Source organism: Scomber japonicus, chromosome 5 (assembly GCF_027409825.1).
Source record: "Scomber japonicus isolate fScoJap1 chromosome 5, fScoJap1.pri, whole genome shotgun sequence".
In the NCBI taxonomy this organism is placed as follows: Eukaryota; Metazoa; Chordata; class Actinopteri; order Scombriformes; family Scombridae; genus Scomber; species Scomber japonicus.
The window spans coordinates 29,501,815-29,524,401 of record NC_070582.1 but is presented as its reverse complement, the minus strand read 5'-3'; the positions used below and the strand labels follow the sequence as shown (position 1 = coordinate 29,524,401).

Below are 22,587 nucleotides of genomic sequence, written 5' to 3'. Positions count from 1 at the left end.
GAAATTTTAACAAACAAAAATCTAAAAAAAAGTTAGAAAAAAGGGTTTCAAAGATACATTGAAATCAACGACCAGTAAAAGTGTGTTTGAAGCACATGGACGTGCACATGCCAAACATCACATGAAGTCTCTGCAGTAGCATCTTATGTATATGTCTCTTTTGGAAAGAATTATTATCATACTGTGATGTTTTAGTTTGTTAATAAAGCTTTGAAAAATGTTAACCAAGCACAGTCTGCACACACACAAACACAAACACAGACACACACATACACATACACACTGTCCTGAGAAAGCCAAAGTGTGGGTTTACCACTAGTGTGCAAAGCCCTCAAAAACAATTACAATGCACAGTTATTGCAGAATATGCCCCCCCCCCCCCCCCAACCCCCCAACCCCCAATCTAATCAATACTGATTGAACTGTTTTTGTATTCAAACTGACTGTGACCTCATAATTTATAACTTCTCTGACAGATGAAATCAAACAGAGAGAGAAAAATAGAGTGTTACATCACCAAATAGAATCCAGGGGATAAAGGGAGTAACGTATAAAAATGAGTCTGGGGGAAAGGAAAAAAGGGAAATGGATTAAATGAAATAAAGAATTGATTTGTAATATAAACAGAAGATTACAGGAGTTTCCAACAACATTAACTGAAAGGCCAGTTCTATCAATGCCAGCAAGCTACTATTTGACTAATCAACACACCGCACAGATGCTGCCAAATGGCCCACTGACCCAATCTGCTTGTCTCTCTTGGACCTCATCCACTAAGGCCTAATAAGCAATTGAGTGCAAGTGAGCTAGATCACTCACTCACCGGTAAGAAGGGGGGAGGGCCGTACTAGGTGGAGAAACACATGAGAGAGAAACACACACAGACACAAACGAGACTAAGGCCGTGACATAGAGATAGTCCAACTTTAAGGTAATTTCTGCAGCTGGACTGATGTGCTGTGCAGGCGTCAGATTCACACATTTTAAAAGACATTTTTTAAAATCATGTGCACATTGATGTTACACACCAACTGCTCGGAAACACTCTTGCTTCATCTCAGTTGTGAGTTGATTCTTTGTTGTTTGAGAGCAGAACAAAGAGAAGAAGATGATCCACAGACATGAGGAGAGGCACAGGTGAATGATGAGCAGAGATATTATCAGGCAATGTTTTTTTCTAGTTTTTTTTAAGGCTTTATCAATCCATGCTCTCTCTAATGATGGCTATGTTATAAAATCTTAAAGGTCTCACAACGTATTCAGTATCTTTTAAATATGAATGTCAGGTGACTTGTACATATTGGTAGACAAGTGTCTCTTAGTGGTATCATATGAGGTAGAAGTTTATTAGACTGGACAACAGATTTTCAGTGTTGTTGTTTCCTGCTGTAAACATGATGTTAAGCTGAAGATCATTTCTGGAGGTTTCAGCTTCCGTTGGACTCACCGGCAGCACATTCATCTTGACGTGTCATGTCAAAGCATCACCTTTTAGTCAGTGTGTTAAGTTTAACTCTTCGTCGTGAATGGTAACATTTTTGGTAAGCAATTTCTCCCCAAAGTACCCAAGTTTCAGAACAAGTTTCAGAAGATTAAAGTTAAGTCAGTTAATATTTCATGTGTTCACACTGGAGTCTGGTCAGTAAATGGCAGACAGATTCAGTCTCTACCTCCACCTTGTGGTTTATCTGTGACATAATCTTCACAACTGTCAGGTTCAAGTTCAACCTCTTACAGATGATTGTAGAGGCCTGTTTGCTGGATCAACACCACTTTATTTTCCTTTGTTGGGTTCTGACCATCAATTTGTAATACTTTTAATCATTTAAGATATATATTGTCATGATGCTCTTGTGGTTCCACTTCAAGTCTTTACACTGGCTCCCAGTCAGCTATAGAATAGATTTTAAAGTTCTGCTACTGGTCTACAAATCACTGAATGGTTTAGGTCCAGAATACATAAATGACATGTTAGTAGAATATAAACCCAGTAGAGCTCTGAGATCTACTGACTCAGGTCAGATAGTTGAGCCCAGAGTTCAAACTAAACATGGTGAAGCAGCTTTTAGCTGTTATGCTGCACACAACTGGAACAAACTACCAGCAGAACTGAAATCAGCCCCAACAGTGAACATTTTTAAATCCAGGTTAAAAACACTTCTCTTCTCCTGTGCTTATGATTGAGCTCTTCTAAAGCACTTTACATTTTAATCTTTCATTTGCACTTTTTGTCCTTTTAATGATTTTAAAGCTAATTTATTATTTTATGCTGCAATCATTTTATTTTGGTCTTTCTATTTTTCTGTACTTTGTTTTTATTATGGGGTGGGGGGGGGGGGGGGGGGTTTAATTGTATGTTTTAAGTTTCTCAAATTACATGTTTTTCTGTTTTATGTAAAGCACATTGAATTGCCATTGTGTATGAAATGCGCTATATAAATAAAACTGCCTTGCCTTGCCTTGCCTTCATTTATTTAACATTGTTGGTACATGTCAGGTCCACCAACAGACCCAAAGCTGCTTTGTCTTTACTGCTCTCTCTATGTGTCTCAATATAAACAGCATGTCTAGTAAAGTGTGGTTAAATATACTGTCCTAGTCACCCTATAGGAGGGTAGACTAGTTATGAGCCTATCTTTACAGTTAACGTTAATTGAAGTGTTGTGTTTGTTAACTGATGACTTGTTAGGGATGTCAGTCTTCTGACAGCTTGAGATGCTTCAAAATTAACTACAGTGGAATAGATAGATAGATAGATAGATAGATTTTATTTTATTTTTTTATATATACTATACAGTGTATTCCGTTGCAATGGCTCAAAAATGTCAAGTGCAGTGTATTAAAAAAATTGGAGAGCAGATATGTTTACTGTACAAATATTCAAGGCTGTTACAGCTTGAAAAGGGGAAGCTGTTAAAAGGTGTCGTGATAATAAACTCACATAATAAACACGATATAATATTTCCTGTTTTTTATGTATGTTGTACAATTCATTTGATGTGTTTTGACAGCTTTATGGCTTTTCCACTCGCTGGTATCATCTTCAGAAACATTCTTTACCAGCTCTCCTCAGTACTCAGCTCTAACTACGAACTAAACTAACTAAAACTAAACCAAACTGACCTTTGGACGCATTCAACCGATGTAAAAAATAAAATAAATATGACTTAAACACAGTATTAAAGCGACTGTAACGCGATTGCCTTCCACAGTTACAGCCTTAAGGGGTGTTCACACCAAGAGTTACACTGAAATGTTCGTTTTAAATCATTAAAATAATCTAAATATTGCGGCAATCGTGAAAAACGAAATAAAGTTTCACTTTCATTTCCCCCAATTTAAATGTAACAATCACATGACTCATGACATCATCACTGTTTACACACAGTCAGTGGTAAGTTTCATTTCTCCTCACAGAGTTTTAAGCTCAGCTGTGAATCTGTCATTTCAGCAGTATGTTTACATGGGGAGAGGACAGTCAGGGGGGGTTTCGATTGAAAGAGGGTTCAGTAAGTGCAGCAGGTGACGCAGTTTACTCTCTGAAGCTTGGTTTTCACATCAAGGATCTGTCAGCAGGTCATAGTGTGCTCGCTTTCGTCAAAAGTGATGGAAGCGCGTTCATTATCCGAACAAATGAGAGCAACGATGGAAGAAGAGTGAGAGGAAAACAGAGTGAGTATCTTTATTTTATTTATATATATATATATAACACGGTAACTGTCTTCACCTCTATTTCACAAAGCTCTGGTAATTTCTTGTTGCAGCATAGCAATAGACTAATCTAACAGGAAGACTGTTCCAGTGTGAGCTCTGTTGTGAAGGTACAGTAACTTTATTGTGACTGCTCAGACAGATGACAACCACTACTGTGTTTTTCCAGAGTCTGTGAAATACGAAGAGAAGATTGAGGCTGTGAGTTGTGGTGATGATGTGGTCACACTGCTGTCTGAAACAGGCAGAGTTCTCTATGTGGACTCAGCTCATCCTCCTTTTACACCCAGGTAAGAAAAAACAGCACTGATGCTGTCAATCAAGGAGCCAGACTAACAGCAACATGTGCAAAGTTGGATCATGAAATTGTTTTCATTTTACTGTTTTTTGTTGTTGTTTTTTTTGGTAAAGTCTGCATTTGAAATCTTGACAGCCATAGTTATGATACTTACAGAGCGATGTATTTGAATTGAGCTGTTACCTCCTTGTCTCTTAGGCCACTGGAAGTGTTGTGTAACAAACCAGTATCTCAGGTTGCTTGTGGGAGCCAGCATTCAGTCGCCCTGACCAAAGGTACAGTAAAGTTTACACTAGACTAGAACAAAAAACATATTGTAAGGTCATACAAAAACCTGTTTTAGTTTCAGTGTGATTTACTCACAGTGTCCTGTTGTTGAGCAGGCAAGATAAAAAAATGTTGACATGCTCATCTACGTCACCTTTAATTGTGGCAATTAAAGGTGACGTACAACATCAGGTTGCTATAAAGATAACTTAACGTGATGTTTAGTAGGGTAAGGGCATTAATAATGTCCTGTACAGCAGCATAGAATATAGCATAATGCAATTATTATGAAAAGCAAAATCTTATTCTGTTATATTATTTACTAGGTTAACATACACTGCTTCAAAAAATTGAGGGAACACTTAAATCACACATCTTGATCTTGATGAACAAGTTATTCAAGTGTAAAATCTTTACTGATGCACATTGTATAATGTGTTAAGAACAAAATGATGTAACAACAGGCAGTGGAAACCAAAATCATCAACCCACTGTGGGCTAGATTCAAAATCACACTGAAATTCACATCTGATCCAACTTGAACATGAATTTCATCACAGCAACTCGTAATGTGACTCAATAGTGTGTATGGCCTCCGTGTGCCTGTATACAGTTGGGCATGCTCCTGATGAGTCAACAGATGATGTCCTGTGGGATCTCCTCCCAAACTTGGATCAGGGCATCAGTGAGCTCCTGGACAGTCTGTGACAGTACTTGGTGGCGTCAGATGCACAGATACATAACGTCCCATAGGTGCCCAATTGGATTTAGGTCAGGGGAACGTGAGGACCAGTCAATGGCATCAATGCTCATGTTCATCCAGGAACTGTCTACAAACATTGGCCATATGAGGCTGGGTATTGGCCTGTGCCAGGAGGAACCCAGGGCTCACTACACCAGCATTAGGTCTGACAAGCGTTCTGAGGATTTCATCCTAGTACCTAACAGCAGCCAGGGTACCGTTGGCTATGACATGGACGTTTGTATGACCCTCTGAGGAATATGCCACTCTTGACCACCATTGACCCACCGCCAAACCTGTCATGCTGGATAATGTTACAGGCGGCATAACGTTCACCACAGCATCTCCATACTCTTTCATGTCTGTCACATGTGCTCATATGGGTCATATTCAAATGATAGAATTTTAATGAAATGTTCAGTATATACTTGGCCCTTTTTAGTCACTACAACACTCATACTTCAGGAAGCTGTCTAAACTTTTCACATGTGCCCACCAGTGTTGAACTTTAATGCAGAGAGATTTGAACAGTCAGTGCAGATGCTTGTATGTAAAATGATATCATGAGTCAGTATGATGTCCTCATAGATGGTCAGGTGTACACATGGGGCCAGGACTCCAGAGGCCAGTTGGGTCTAGGAAGAAGGAAACTTGGTGCCAATTCACCCCAACATCTCAGATCTCTGTCATCGATCCCCCTGGTCCAGATCGCTGCAGGGGGGGAGCAGAGCTTTGCCCTCTCTGTCTCTGGAGGGGTGTTCAGCTGGGGCAGAAATGACTGTGGACAGCTCGGGCTGGGAGACACTACAGGTAATATTACTCATTCTTTTATTAGAATTAATTTAGTTAATTTTCTATTTGTTTTGCCACTAAAAGCAGTACGGTCGGGCTACCTTAGCTGTGTTTTGAATATATTATATTTATTGATATATATTATATTTCGCTAACATAACATTTCCTGTCTATAGACAGACACACACCAACCCCTGTTCATTCTCTGGACATGAAGAAAACTATTCACATCTCCTGTGGAAAGGACCACACTGCCATTTTGACAAAGGTTAGTCAAAGAAAGATTTCCAACAGTCATGTTGTAACCTACAGTAGGACATTTTATTGATGGAATAGGACTGCTTTCTATCTCCTATACAGTGGACATTATGAAGAAAAGAACTATTTTACTCACCAAATGACAGCCTTGTGTAACTGGAATGATGAGAAATATTTTGGATGGTTTTCTGAACCAAAGCCTCAGTTTTCAAATGTCTACTGTCATGAAAACTTTAGTTTGAATTGCCTCCAATTATCTAAAAAATAAATAAAAGAAAGCATGCAAAGTGCATACACTAATTCATCGAGCGAAGTGGTTTACTGATCACTGGTATATTCATTGTCTATTAACATCAAACATATTGTGTGCCTTAATTGCACTGAATTTGACACTGCACTCCCTTTGTTCCCCAGCAAAGTACCCGCCAAGTTTAGAGTTGATCTAGCAGCGGTTCAAGAGATACGCAAAGGACATAGAGACACACAGAGATGCCATCCTTAGGTAGATTGATAGATACAATTAAATCTGCATTACTTTCGGCCAGCAGAAACAAGCTATAAACACATCATCTTAACAGTGTCTTATTTACACATCCAGCAAATACAGACCAACATTAGCATTTAAAAATGATGCCAATCATAGCTGTTAGTGAACCAAGACAGTTCAGTCATATGCTTTAAAACCAAAAGCAAAGAGCCAAAAGACACTACATAGAGTTGAGAGAAACTGCATAGTTGGATGATATTTCTCAAATACCAACTTATTGTGGATAAATATACAGTCAACCCCGAAATTATTCATACCCCTTTTGGACATGCCACTTTTTGTTCAAATGTAAATAAAAGCTGACTGAAATATTTTTTTTACCACAATGATGCCTTTTGTACATCGTCTTTTTATCTTCTTGGAGACGCCTGTGTCACTTCCGGTCAAAAAACAACTTGCTGGTTGAATAAAAGTAACTTTAAGTCAAAATTTGCCAGGGGTATGAATAATTTCGGGCTTGACTGTAAGTACAACAATTACTGCAGGACTTCAAACTATGGTTGTCTGGTTGCTCTCCCAGGATGGTGAAGTGTTCACGTTTGGATCTGGTCAGTATGGACAGCTTGGACACAACTTGTTCAGTGATGAACTATGTCCTCGCATTGTTGCAGAGCTCCAGGGGTCAAAGGTCATCAAGATTGCATGTGGACGGTACAGTACATCACCTTACATAATGCAATTATTCTGAGCCTGTTTTGCTCAGTATCTTCAAATCACATCACAAGAGTCAAGATAATAATGGTCTTTTAAAGCCAGGGATGACTACTAAACAGTAACTGGTAAACAGTGGCAGTACAGTATTACAGGCCTGGACTCTGCTCCAATGAAACTTGAAAAGTAGTGTAACAGTGTATGTCAACATGTCTCATCTGATATTAAACATGCTGTTTTAAATGTACAATCTATACAGACATCATACATTAGTGATGACGGACTCCAAGAGAGTCTACTCCTTTGGGTGTGGAGAGCAAGGCCAGCTGGGACATGGAGAGGAGAGTCATCCATCTGTGCCGCTGCCTGTTCAACTGCCACAGGGTAACTCCATTTATGCTATAGTAACTACTACAATAATCAAACTGAATAGTAAAATGATGGTTTATATTTTTACTCTATCATTACTGCAGACATCACTGATGTTCCCCAAATTCGGAACATCTACGCAGGAGGAAACTGTTCATTTGCAACATGTTCGTCTACTGAGGTACAAACAATAATACATCCATTACATGATGGTTGGAGGTGTAACAACAAGGTGACACTGGTGATTTATATGTGTAAAGTCACTTTTTAAACAATTCAACTTGTTTCTTCAGCAGGACGTTCATGAGGGGTCAAACAGTGACAGTATGAACAAGGTTCATCACTGTCTTGATGGTTTGATTGACAGATGGACCTCTGAACATGATTCAAAGTCATGGAAAAAAATAAAACAGTAAGTATATTGAAGTAGCTTGATGTTTTAACACTTCATAGCTCTCAGGACTATGTTATCAATGCAATACACTTAGAATAAATAAATCTTCACAGGGAAATCCAAAGGACGTTTTCATCTGCATCCTGTGTGAATCAAAGCTTCCTTGAGCAAAGGTAAAGGCAGTACCTCTGTGCATGATCAATTTTTTTATGTGATGAATAGTAACATTTTTGCCCACACCAGTGGCATTGCTCTAGAGATGGAAATGTTAGTGTCTGGTTAGTCCACCACTTTGGTCCAGACTGAGATATCTCAACAATTGAATGGATTGTGATGAAATTGGTGCAGATAACCATGGTCTCCATGGGATTAATCCTACTAATTTAGGTCACTTTTCATTAATTTGACAGCAGGTCAAATTTTCACTTATCCACTGAAATATATCTACATACAACATTTCTTCTTCCACACAATTATGGTTGTCCCAGACAATACAGTATATTCAAATAACTTTGGTGAGCATTCAAACTTTCATTAGCACCATTAGCAGGTCAAAGTTTTATTTGTCCAGCACTTTATGTTATGACCAAACTAATCACATTTCTACCAGCCTCAGCTGTACTTTGTGTTCAGTGCTAATATCATATGTTAGCATAATGATGCAATTAACTAAGAAGTCATAGTAAACATACCTGCTAAACATTAGCATATAAGCATGTCCACAACTGAGCTGATAGTGTAGATGTGGACTCTCAGTCTTGTCTCTGTGTTTTTAGCAGAGATAAGCATTTCCAAACCTCTCCAACATACTCCGGCTTGAACTTGTTAGTTGCACGCAGCAATTTCAAGATATTGGTCAAGAAGGACAGTGTTCTGGCAGAGGTATGTAACTCACATATATGTTATGTGTATGAAATGTTTTGTCTTGCCACAGTGATCTACAGTATGAGAAGTGTTACAGTTAAAACTACCAGTGTTTATTTTGTACAACTATACAGTATATAATTAATACAAACCCTGTTTATAATGAGCACCTTGACTTTTTTGGTCTGAAATAATGTGCTGTAATGTCCTGATATTTAACACCAACACCAGCCTGAACATAGACACACACACAAACACTGAACTGAACACTCAATTGCTGTAGTGACCATTTCAAACTAATTTCAAACTAACAGGTTGAGGCTGCTGTCACACAGTTGATTCCTTCCCTTAATGAGAATCCAGTAGGAGTGGAGGGGCTGAGGATCTATCTGCTTCTCATTGAGCTTCTGCATGTGATCCAGAAACACAAACAACCAGAGAGCACAAATCTCGCCAAGGCAGTTGCTGCTGCCATAGTAAGACTGTCTGCTGACAGCCTCCAGGTCATAGGTAACTGAAATCTTAAACTTGACTTCTGCTGTTTTGAAATGCTCACTGACAATAGTGTTTGCTAATCTCCACACATTCTTCCTCAGGAGACTGGTGGTCCTCACTGTCAGCTTCCACCATGATTGAATATATTGACGTGTGGAAGCAGACCCTCTCAGTGATCCTGTCCTTAGATCCGGTTCCACGCAACACTGGAGTCAAAAACCTGCTACTGGTCCTCCAATACTTGTACAATGTTAGTATCAGTTGCTGTTTGTATTTTCTGTTCATGTCACTCAGAATAATCCTCAATCAGGTATTCTACACACTCAATACAAAATCAAGATTATTTTATACCATTATAATCACCTAATTGATGAAACACTTTTGTTTTAAAGGCCAACAACAGGATTGCAGAAGCTAGAAGAATCCCAGACAGCAACTTTTGTTTGTTGATTGACCAAAAATTTCTTAAAGCGGATCTGTGGCTTTGGCGTTCATGGTCACAGCACAAGGTAAAAAAGAAAAAAAGAACAAGTGGTTGAGTAGTGAGTGAGCTGAAGTCATTTGCTTTACATACATGTGCTTGTTCATGCATGTGAAAACAAGTCACATATTGCAAAATTAAGTTTATGTTTGTTTGTTTGTTTTTCAGAATGTGTCTGTTGAGCCACTTATCCTTTGTAGCTTCCCTATTGTGTTGGATCTGCAAACAAAGAAAAATGTATTTGAGGGGAATATTGCATGCACCATGGTAACTAAAGCCTTGAACTGTGCCTCATGAGAACATACCTTTTCACACATTTCTGTGTCGGATAATATAACTGATAAAAATTCCCTTATTATCAGTGTGCATTATTTGTGCCTGATAAACATTTTCTCTATTTGAGAAACACATGAAAGTTACCTATTATTATCTATTGGTTATGAAAACAAAAATGGTCAAAGAATATATAAACAGTGAAATCTTGATCTTTATCCTAGATGGAAACAATGGGTCGCTCCTGGTGGGATTTATATTCGGAACATGGACGTGAGGTGCTACCTGAAGAGCTGCTCCTTAGACTGGACTTGATGAAAGCATCAGTTTTGGAAGACACCTTCGAACAACTGGCTGCTGTTGAACACAGTGACTACAAGAAGCTGCTTGTGGTAAACATGTAATTTTGATCTGAAAGCCACATCATGGCCAAGTCAAGTAAAAAGGGTTGCATTATTGTTTAGTAACTTTTAGTATGTACTTAGTTTGTGCCCTTCTGTCTTCTAGGTCTATTTTGATGCAAACGATCATCATTTTCATGATGATAAACTCCACATGAAAGATTTTTTTCATGACGTGTTTCATGAGATGTCCTCTGCCAAATCTGGGATGTTCATATTCAATGACTCCAAAACACTGGCATGGTTCCCCTCAAGAGTAAGACTTCAGATCCTCATATAGAAAAAATGATCCACTACTATTATTGTTGTTATTATTATCGTCAATACTTTCACTGTGTTCTTTCCCATGACACGTTCTTATGTCTTGGGCCAACTATCTTTCTTTGAGAATCCATTGTAATAATATTGTATCCCCTGAAATATTTCTGTTGGACTTAATGGAAATGAAAATAAAAATTTGATCGCAAAAAAAGAAAAAAGAAAAATTGAACCATAGAATGAAGATTTTGTTTTTTCAATGGATTTCCCTTTGATGGTGATCTACCTCACATGAATGAATGAATCATCAATCATCAATCATATACCTAAGCAATGCATAGATTCCTGATTTTAATTTTCTCTACCATCATCAATAACAGGCAACACAGGAGGAGCAGAGATACTTCCTATTTGGAGTTCTGTGTGGATTGGCCTTGTTCTACAAGTGCATCATATACTTACCATTCCCATTGGTACTGTTCAAGAAGCTGCTCGGTGTAAAGCCTTCACTGGAGGATATGATGGAATTCAGCCCAGATCTTGGAAAGTAAGAAGAACTTAATGTAAATTCAAATCACAAATATATGTAAATAATAATATATAAATATAATTCCTTTTATTGTGTTTCAAGGCATCTGCAGTACATCCTGCAAGACTGCAGTGATGATGGAATTGAAAAATTGTATTTGGATTTCACAGTAGGTGTTTTACAGATGGTCAATAACTTATCTCATTTACTTGCTTTCTGCTATCCAACTCCTTCCCAAAGCAGTGATGTCATTTACTTGTTCTCTCTTGTAACTGATCAACAGATCAACTGGGATGACACAGAGGTTGACCTTGATCCTGACAATCCTGAAAAACCGCTGACAAGTCAAAATAAGTAAGACCTTTACAACATTTATTCTTCTGCATGCGTTTTGTTATTTAAATGTAATTTTAAAAAGTGAAATCAGCATTAATACACATTATACTAACAGAATACTAATGGAATTGATTTGCTTATAAAAGCTAAGTATAGTTCGGAGCCTCAAAAGTAAGTAACTAAATTTTGATTTAGTTACTTTTGTTACTACGGTGAGGAACTGTTCATTTACTCGTATTTGAGGCAGGATCAATGAATGTCGATCAAATGCATCTGTACGCTACTGGACAAACTTACAGCCAATCATATCAACAATAGACAATGACGTATTCAGAGCCTGTAGGGAGCAGCGCAAACACATCCTTTTTATGAAGGAGAAATCATGTAGCACAAGTTTTTGTTCTATTTTCAAAGTGAACTTGCCTTCCAATTTATTTAACACAAAATCAACTGCCGCTTCGAACGGTTACTGAACCTCCGTGGCTGCCATGGTGGATGTAAACAGAGTCGCTCTACGGTCGTCATCGCCTTGAGCCCGCCTCCCCGTTCTGTGATTGGTTACCTATCTCAGGCGAAGATTTTGTCTTGGTGGAATGAGAGCATGGGTTTACCCAGGCTAACAACTGAGTTGATTGAGTAAAATGTTGATGATCGACAATGTCAATTGTCAGTTAGGTCAAGTTGGACTAAGAGTGAAGGCAACTACCTGCTGAAAAGTAGAGGTTTTGGGATTTTTGGAACTCATATAATTTTTCAGTTGGGTATAAACTACTTTTTCCAAGGCTTTCAAAAGAAGAGTTTTGGTATATGTTGATTTTTACAAAGAGCAGTAAGGTCAACACAGTATGTTTGCTTTTCGATGAGTGGGAGGACTAAAACATGTTTGAAATAAAATGAAACAGAGCCTATAGTGAGAGAGCAGCTAAAGATGGACATATTTGTTGAATTAAAATGCTAACCCACTAAACAGGAAGGAATATGTGGATGCCTACGTAAATTATGCCTTCAACACATCAGTGGTGAGGCTGTTCCAGGAGTTCGAGCGAGGCTTCTTCCAGGTGTGTGACCGGGATTTGGTGAAGCTGTTTCGGCCAAAGGAGCTACAGGACATTCTTGTGAGCAAAGACTTCCATGATTGGACAAAGCTGAAACAGGTACAGTCCATAACAAGAGCTCCTTTTTTTCAAATTTTCTCTGCAGCATGCAACTGCTTTAGCACATCTTCATTTGAACATGAAAAATAAACTGTAGTAACTATAACACTCTGTTTCACTGTAATTAGAACACACGTTATGCATGGGGTTACTATGCCGGACACCCCACCATACAGATGTTTTGGGAGGTTTTTGATGAACTCACTGAGGATCAGAAGACAACTTTCCTTTGTAAGTATTGTACCTCATTTTAACATGAAAAACGTATGAAAACACTTCACTACAATTTATACACTCTATACAAAAAGTAATCATGGCTAAATACAGAGACTGCCTGCAGAGAAAGGGCAGTGTAGAGCTTAACACTAAGGATGTCACAAAAATAAATAAATCACTCATTACTATCTCTTTGTCTGTCATCCACTAGGGTTTTTGACAGGTTTTGAGAGGGTTCCTATTCTTGGTGTGGATACAATCATGATGACAGTTCAAGTTACACAAATTGACACACACCTTACCTATGACTGGTACTACCCTAAGGCACATACATGTAACTCTACCCTAGAGTTGCCCATATACTCCACCAAGGAGATCATGCGAGACAAGCTAACAGAGACCCTGAGCAAAAAGAGAAACACCCACAACTGATGGTGGGACTGTACCCTGATGATACACTACAGAATTCCAGTGGGGATCCCCAACAAAGGACTAAAATAACTCTTACAGTGCACTTTGAGCAGACTTGAATGGTTTAAAACTTAATGTGGTGGTGATTTGTGTGGAGAGGGTATATCTGAGGGAAAACACTGATGAAAATATAATGTACATTTGTATTCTGCAGAGATGTCTTAACTCCTGTATGTTGAATATCCTCAGGGAACAATGAATGGGAAAATTATTATTAAAATTATTATTTTTTTAAATAATTTATTTGTAGTGTTTATTTTTGCCTTTGTTGAACCATGATAAACTTGAAGAACCGTCACTCTACTTTATTTTCTCAGATTGTTATTGAAATATTTAATGACATGTATGTAGAAATGATTACCTTCTTATACAATGATGTGGAGATGTGCTTCCTGTAGACACAGAATGGATTTACACAGTAATGATTGTGGTCTTTCTTGCACTTTATTCATTGTTTTCAGTGATGGAACTGCTTTTTTGTCTGTTTTTTACATTATAGAAATGCATTCATTTTCTAGTTTTGTTTTCCCCCTTTGTTTGCATTTTTCTTTTATATGTTTATATTTGTTTTCTTGTAACTGTCCTTTTTAAATCTTTTTTAAAATCTTACCTCAATGTTTATATTCATTTGTTGCATTAATGAAATTATGCATGTATACTATTTTTTAAATATATTTATTTATATATTGTTTGACTGGAGTTACTAAACAAATGTATCAAGCTCAATGTAAGTACTAACTATAAATGTAAATACATCCAGTTTAATAGGAAGAATATAAAATATGAATCTTTTTTAAATCAGAAATGCTTAACTTCATATCCTGTTTTTGATTAATAAAATATTTACAGACACAGATCACAGACAATTTGTTTGTAACTCAAGTTATCGGCCATATTTCTCAAAAACAAACACCAGGAAAAAAACATACAATGTTCCTAATGACTTTGGGTTGGAACTGATGTACTTTGATGATGTCATTTAGAATTCTGTAGTGTTCTAAACTTAGCTCAAAGTCACTTCACTGCCTACAAACTGAGCTAGTTTACAAAGTTACAGTGTAGTATGTTTAGAAAAACCTTGCTTTTTTGACAAAATGTCTTTTTTCGATTTAATGACATTTTCTGAAAAAAAGTCTTCAAGTTTAAGTTCGAGCTTAGACAGCAGTCCGATGTCTGATCAAACTGGTAAGTAAACTGAAAACAAACACAAAGTGATGAAGAGTAACTGAGTACATTCACATTGTAGTTAAGATGCATATTACTTTATGTCTACTCACATTTTAGAGAAAAGTGTCTACACAAGTTGAAGCTACTTGTAACTTAATATATTCAGAAAAAAATCTGCAAGACAATGCTGCTTAAATGAAAGTGAGCCAGTGATAATAATGCTGTAATAGAACATGTAATCATATAAAAATGAATGTTTGTAGTGCCAGGGCAAACTGAACATATTGATACATGTTGTGTTGACTGATTGACTCAATGTTGAAACATTTTCTCCTTTTCTCTCCATGTGCTGCATTTCTGTCACCACTAGCTGATAAAAAGGAAGAACCGAAACCCTTTGAGGTAAAAAAGCACAACATCCTGCACAGCAGCACATGTAGATACCTGATTCTGGACGTTAGCGGTGAAGGAGTCTTTGGCACAGTTGCCAAGTGTGTGAATTTAATCAGTGCACAGCATGTGGCACTGAAGATTCAAAAAACTCAAGATACTGCCGAGGCTAAAAGAGAGGTAGATCATCAGTGTTTTTAATTGTTATACTTTTTGACTTGCTTGATTTATGTTCAGCAGTTAAATTAACATTGATAGCAATCTGTATCACTGTGTCATGAAATTATCTTTATTTTCCTCATAGATTGACATGTTGGAAGTTGTGAGTGTTCTTAATCCTATTGAAAAGAACATTGTACAATTTTTCGAAATGTTCGAGATTGAAGGTCATACCTGTCTAGTGTTTGAAATGTTAGACAGGAGTCTGTACCAGCTGATCAAGGACAGACAGCGGAAGCGGCTATCTCCCAGTGAGCTACGGCCAATTGCACATCAGGTAAAGACTCTGTGGGTTTGATCACCGTATTCACAAATTATGGCAATGTACTCAGTAACGCGTTGCATATTTAAAACTCATACATTAACACAGAATGACAACTGTGTACAGACACATACACAGAGAAAAATATTCAAAAATGTCTTGTTGATAAGCCTGCACCCTGGTCAATGGTATTTTTGAATGTTCACATTTCTTCCTCGGTCCCTGCAGTTGTTGACGGCCTTGGATGCCCTGAAGGGAATAGGAGTCATCCACTCGGACCTGAAGCCAGACAATATAATGCTGGTAAACCATCAGGACGAGCCCTTCAGGGTGAAATTAATAGACTTCGGCCTGGCCCGTGGTATTTCTGAGGTTAAACGGGGTGTCAAAATCCAGCCTGTGGGCTATAGGTAGGTTCAATCTGCAAGACTCATCTTTTCACACGTTTGCAGTTTTGTGTTGCAGAGGTAAATTAACCATTATAAGTTGTGTCAATTGTTCACACACATGCTGAATTTGACAATGTACTTAAAAGCAATTTTGGCTCTTGTATGCTATAAACAGAGCACCTGAAGCCAGCCTCGGCCTCCCCATCACTGAAGCAATCGATATGTGGGGTCTCGGCTGTGTGCTGATTTACTTGTTTGTGGCCAGACAACCATTTGCTGTGCGCTGCGAATATGGGATGGTAAGTAACCCTGTATACTGTATATAGACTCGATTGTGTAGCTTCTGACATAGTGTTCCAGACAAACATCCAGAGATATGATGTAGGATGTTGGCTGATGCGGTTCTATATATTGTCTCTCCAGATGAGGAACATCGTGGAGACAATCGGCCAACCAGCTGACCATCTCATCTGTGCTGGCAAATACAGCCAGAGGTTTTTCAGGCTTTCCTGGAATGTAGACCATACAGAATGGTTGCTGAAGGTATTTAACAATATTGCACTTTGTTAACATCCCTTTTTCTAATCAAATATTTAGAACAAAGAATCGGAAACTGATTTTGTTCCCTTTAGACTCCAGAGCAATATCAGAAAGAAACTGGCATTGAGCCTAAAGTATGGAGGACATCGTTTAAATGTTTGGACGACCTGACAACTGTAAGTAGTCCATTTCATGAGTACAGACTGTATTCATATGCTCTTTCTTTGTCACTGAGAGACAAGAAGATGCTGATCTGAGCTATCTATTTTGTTTCCATATCCAGTTTTACCCAGAGACACAGGAGTCCATTGAACTAGAGGATCAGAGAGCTTGTGTGGACCTCCTGAAATGTCTCTTGGAGACAGATCCTAACAGGAGAATTAGTCCTGAAGAGGCTCTCAAACATTCATATATCTCAATGGCTCATCTGACTGATGAAATGGACACCAGCTCATAGTACGTGACTGTGTTTATCAGTAGGGAAAGATAGACATATGACTGATTCATTAATTTCTTGCCATATTTTATTCAGTGTGGACAATGCCCTCGAGAAAATGCTGGTCTGTCCGATGGATGAGGAGGAAGCGGAGCTAACCGATGTTAAGATTGAAATTGTAGATACCTCAGCCATCCTGTCTTCAAATGGCTCCCAGGATGCTAGTTCAAACATGCCTGGACTAGCTACTGATAGATCATGTGACCAAGACACAGCCACAATTGATCCAACTAAAGAGGAATCAGCTGTTGCCACCAATACTGGTTTAGCTCCAGAGGGCCCAGATGCTGATGAGGCAGAGGACCAACATGATGGCATTGCAGGTCTAACTAAAAAGGGATCAACTGCTGATAGATCAAGTGAGCAGGAGCTAACCATAACTAGTACTATTGAGAAGGGATCAGCTGTGACCAACAGTGTATCAGCTACAGAGGGACCAGCCTTGACTGGCCAAGCAGAGAAGACAGCAGCTGACGATGGCTCACCTGCTGAACCAAAAGTTGAGAGGGGCCCACTGAAGAGGATATCAAGCTTTTTTGGTAGGGTTTTTCAGGCCATGCTTAGAAGGAAATGGTAAGTTAGGCTCAACCGCACCCACCCCCCATCCATCTCTCACTTCTTCTCAGGTAACAATCATCTCAGTTTTTGTGCTTTCTTGTTATGCCCTTTGCCTCATAGCCTCTTTGTGTGTGTGATTGCAGGGTTGGAGTCAGGTGGTGGAAACCGGGCACCAGCTGCCACAGCTGCCATCAAGTTGTATTAATGCCTGTTTCTCATTGCAGACCCTCAGCCCAACTCCTGTCTCCAGCTCCAGCCTTCACCTGCCTGTCTTCAGTCCTGGACCCCCTCCACCCCTATAACTTCTGTAATTCTGTTGTTTTGTGTTGTTGCTATGCAAATAAAAATGCATTCAACTGAATTGTATCTGTGTATCAAACTTCTTATACCAACTACATAATAAATAACTCTGCATAATTCATTGTTTTCTTGTGCTCACTTAACTTTAAAATACTCTACCCTCACAAAATCACAATTATGATGAATTACATTAATAATCACTCCTTGCAATAAAGAGTTACAGAATGCTGTCACTTTTCAGCAGGAGAATCCCTGCCGAAAAGTGACTGTACCCTGTAACTCTGGATTGGAAGGGGTTACATTCTCTGTCTTTTCAGCATGAATAGTAGAGGAAACCAGGTCAACATTGTGACGGCTTACCCCTCTGTCTGCTTATTGGCTATGTGACTTCCCTGGGTGGAAGTTGGGATAGGTCGTCGGGCCAATTTGCCTCACCTGTGGGTGTATGGGGAACTGGGGATTTAAGGGCTGTATGACCACTTGTTCAGTCTCTTGCTGCCTCCAGACTGAGACTTGGTTTCAGGCTTTCACCTGACATGTGGAACTAAGAATTATTTCCTCCTGCATTCACACAACATATTTCACTCATCCATACACTGCGTACATGACTGACCCTTAACATTACATTTCACACATACTTTTGGTTTATTTTTTATGTAAGTTTACCTTATCTGTTTAGTATGACCTAATTTCAACTTAAATAATTTAACCATTATTTACTTTCAAGTGAAAATGATTTAATAATTAATTAATTTTGATTGGTTATTTCATGTGTTGACTCCCTTTTTGCCACTAACTGGCTGGTTTGTGACAAAATGGGGGCTTGTCCGATTGTTTAAATTTATTTGGTAGACAAGTGAAAGTCTAGTTAGTTTTTGTAAGGGATAATTTGTTAAAATTCAGCCTGATTGGTTATATATTGGTTTTTGTTGATTGGCTTATTGGTAGCACCTGTTGAAGCCAATTAGGTAGCTGCCAGTGTTGGGAGGTCCACATGTGTCTTGGATTTCAGTTTTGAGGAGGGATTTGGTTGGTGGATTTTGGAAGTAGTAGAGCATTTTTGTCCTTAGTTTTGTTTTGATTTAAAGATTTGTAATGTTTTGGTTGTAATAAATAAAATAAAGGTTGGAACTTTGAGTTTGGTTTGGTTGGGACAGTCTTTTAACGTGGGATGGAACCATGAATCACCTGTGAGGCTAAGAAGACTGGTTTCCATGAGGGGGACAGGTCTTGGGGAATTTTAATATGGCTGCAAAAGTGGGTAGAGCAGTTGTCTTGGGGCACATCCATGGTGTAAGAGAGCGTTGCTGGAAACAGTTGCTTTCTCTTCCCAGTGGGCTACAGTGCATAAATACCCCCCATCAGTTGCGGCACGAAAACTAGGGAGGGAGTTAAGGTAGTTATGAGGTTGCTAATATGTTAATCAGGCCTGGGGAGGTTCCATTTTGGTTTGGCTGTCCCAGACTTTCTTAGTGGTTCCAGCTGATTGGTTTTTCTCTTCTATTTTGTCAGTATGTGTAGGTATGGCATCTATAGTGGATGAATTTGTTGACTCGCTGTCAGTAGCACTACTGGATCAATGTACTAAGGACCAGTTACTGCTAATTGCTGAGAAATATGAGATTGAGATATTGGTCAGAAAGTTAAAGGAGTCTGTTAAGGGCAGTTTGAAGGCAGGTTTGTTGGAACAGAGAATTATTCAACCTCTTTGGTTTCTGCAGGTACTGTTTTGAGCAGCAAAAGGAACTTCTGTTCTGTTAAAGCAAACTCATGAATTACAGCTACAAGTACAACTTGAAAAAATGAAACGGCAAAAGGACTTGGCTTTGGAAGAGATGAAGCAAAAGACTGAGATGGCTAGGTTAGAGGTGCAGAATAAGAAACTAAACTTAATTGAACAGGGTATATTGCCAGGTTTGTCTGATACTGAGAGCCTTATGTTTCAGTCTGGTGCACCAGTGGCATCTTTTGATATATTCAGTAATTTGCGCCTGTTTCCAAAATTCAATGACAAAGACCCTGATTCATTCTTTTCATTATTTGAGCGAATAGCAGAGTCCAGGAAATGGCCGGAGGGTGATCAGGCATTAATGTTACAATGCATCCTGACCGGTAGAGCCCAGGAGGTGTACTCAACTTTGAACACTGAGGATTGTGAAGTGTACAAGTGAATTAAGTCTGTGGTGCTTAAAGCATATGAGTTGGTGCATGAGGCGTACCGGCAGCGGTTCTGTGGTTGGAAAAGAGGAGAAACAGTCTTGTGTGGAATTTGTGCGAGATCTGACTACCCATTTTGGTCGTCGGTGTGCAGCGTCAGAGGTTGACACATTTGAGAAACTGTGACCTGGTGATATTAGAACAGTTTAAAAACTCTGTACCTGAAATGTGGCTACTTACATCACAGAGCATAAAGTAGGTACTCCAGGTCAGGCGGCAGTGTTGGCCGATGAGTATGTGTTAATTCACAAAGCAATTTCAGTGCGTCAAGTTCAGATAATGTGCGCAGGGAGAGTTATGTTCATCAAAAAGGTGCATCAGACTCTTATGCTAAGAGTGAGCATGGCATGTGAGAAAAGCAGGCAGAAGGTAGAACATGTAACTATTGCAAAGGCAGTGGGCATTGGAAGAGTGAGTGTCCAGTCCTCAAATCAAAAAGTAAATTCTCCAGTGCACATGTAAGACCAGCTGCTCTGACCAGTTCACTCAGCCCAGGCATAGTGGACGTGCAGCAGGTTGAACCCAGACAGCAGAAGAGCATGCAGGATTTTCGACCATTCATTTCTGAGGGTTTGGTGTCTTTGCCGGGTAGTGTTGAACAGGTGCCAGTAAAGATACCGTGGGATACCGGCTCATTGGACTCATTTTTGCGAGTCTGTTTTACCCTTCTCATCTGAGACTAACACAGGAGACTTTGTGATGGTCAGAGGGATGAGGATGGTGGTGTTCCCTGCACCTGTGCATAGTCTGTCTTGTCTCAGGTTTGGTGAATGGAGATGTTAGGATGGGTGTGCGCACTGAGTTGCCGGTGGATGGGGTGGACATAATTCTGGGGAACGGTCTTACTGGGGTGCGGGTGTGGGCCGATGGTCCTCCTCCCAGTATAGTCACTAAAAGTATGGTCAGCTAGACAGAGTATCAGATGTTGTCTTTTGTGTATCAGGCCTGTGCTGTTATGCGTGCCATGACCAGTGCGTGTGACGCACAGTCTTACTACCAAGAAGTCAGAGTTGGAAGCCGAAGTTTGTGTGACTTTGCCTGATCAGTTTAAGTCTGTCACGATCTGAGTTGGTTGCAGAGCAGGAAAATGATGCTAGCTTAAAAGAACTGCTTGACAAAGCGCTTCCGCTTAGTGAGATACTTAATTCTGCTCATGGCTATTTTATTCAGGGGGGCTTATTGTTTAGAAAATGGGTGCGTCATGGAGAAGCTCTTGTCAGGGGAGTGGCTGTGGTGCTAGCTAGACGAACCTGAGGTGGCTGTGGTGGTAGAGGCAGGGATGGCAGGGGCGGGGGTGGCTGAAAAGGTGGAAGCAGAGTTGACTGACTTGTGTGGCATTCCCTCCACATGAATTTTTAAGTCATCAGTGCTGATCTTTTTAAAAATACAACCCTCCTCATTCGCAAGATCTGCATTTTTATTTTAGAGTGTCTTAATAGTGAAAGGCCCCAGGTAATCAGGGTCCAGCTTTCCTCCCTTTCACTGCTGGCTCCTTACGTTTTGCCTCCACAATTTGTCACCCACCTTGAAATTTGGAGGTGGCAGTTTGCCCTTTTTGGTCTTCTATTTGCAATGGCATCTGCAAGTCTGCAAGGCATCACTTAGATGGAGGATGTCATCTGTGGGGCTATCATTTTCCACAATGCTGTCGACCTTTTCAAAAAGTTTTATAAGCAATAAAACAAAATACTTGTAAAAATTCTGAAACATCTATAAATTAAAGCTACTAGTTACAACAGAAGATACCATATATTCTGCGGGGACCTGTGATGGGTAGCGGGCTTCCCTGCCAAACATCAAATGGTGGTCAGCTGTGTTTTGGTACGTAAACCAAACATCACTGCATCCAAGTGTTTGTCCCACGTATCGGGCCTGTCTCCCACCAGTTTTCTAAGTGCCCTGAAATGCAATAGGAAAAATAATTGTATTTTTTACAACTGCTTAAAAGTATTTACAAAACTATTAGAATAAGGGTATCTGTACATGTATATATTTGTTGAATGTCACTTTGCAATGACCTTCAAATAATAGTTTGCTAAATATTGACACATCAATATGAGGAGATGGTGAAAGTTTATAAAAATTTCATGCAAGAAAATATACTTAATATGCAACTGCATTTTACTTACTTTTTGTATGGTTCCATTCATTTTTTCCACCAGACCATTTGTTTGGGGGTAGTAAGGGGCACATAGGCTTCTTTTTATAGAAAGAATATTGCAGATGTTAGTGTTAACCTGTGTTTGCGAAAGAAATTGCATACACACATTAAATGTTAATTTAAGTGAAAATTCAGTCTACTTCACAAAATATTGCTTGTAGTAATTTCATCATACCTCATTCACAAATTCCTTCCCTTGATCAGTGAGAAGCCTCAAACTGATAAAAGAATTTGAGTAGGCAGTCAGCCACCTCTTCAGCACTTTTACTTTTTTAAAGGGTAGGCTTGTGGCCATTTGGTCAAGTAATCTATCATGACAGAGTAACTATTCACTTGTCTAACATTCCACAAAATGGACACACTATATAGATGCAGACTGAC

The 22,587-nt window shown here is 39.1% G+C and overlaps 1 protein-coding gene across 1 annotated transcript; it reads left to right on the top strand.

The window, feature by feature from the left end:
• Positions 1–3,447: 3,447 nt before the first annotated feature.
• On the top strand, positions 3,448–14,097 carry LOC128358766 (probable E3 ubiquitin-protein ligase HERC3). The gene is made up of 23 exons (XM_053319150.1): positions 3,448–3,672; positions 3,881–4,001; positions 4,208–4,284; positions 5,607–5,828; positions 5,987–6,078; positions 7,136–7,266; positions 7,526–7,650; positions 7,740–7,816; positions 7,932–8,047; positions 8,143–8,202; positions 8,806–8,911; positions 9,208–9,403; positions 9,490–9,638; positions 9,781–9,897; positions 10,038–10,136; positions 10,367–10,534; positions 10,650–10,799; positions 11,182–11,348; positions 11,433–11,499; positions 11,614–11,684; positions 12,637–12,820; positions 12,949–13,051; positions 13,248–14,097. Exons 1-23 carry the CDS (start codon positions 3,456–3,458, stop codon positions 13,466–13,468), a joined length of 3,036 nt encoding a protein of 1,011 aa, XP_053175125.1. The 5' UTR covers positions 3,448–3,455; the 3' UTR covers positions 13,469–14,097.
• Positions 14,098–22,587: the final 8,490 nt, after the last annotated feature.

Coding starts and splice junctions, on each gene's coding strand:
- LOC128358766 (XM_053319150.1), top strand. CDS start 3,456: ATGTTTACATGGGGAGAGGACAGTCAGGGGGGGTTTCGATTGAAAGAG. Junction 4,002..4,207: donor CATCCTCCTTTTACACCCAG/GTAAGAAAAAAC, acceptor CTTGTCTCTTAG/GCCACTGGAAGTGTTGTGTA. Junction 7,651..7,739: donor GCCTGTTCAACTGCCACAGG/GTAACTCCATTT, acceptor TCATTACTGCAG/ACATCACTGATGTTCCCCAA.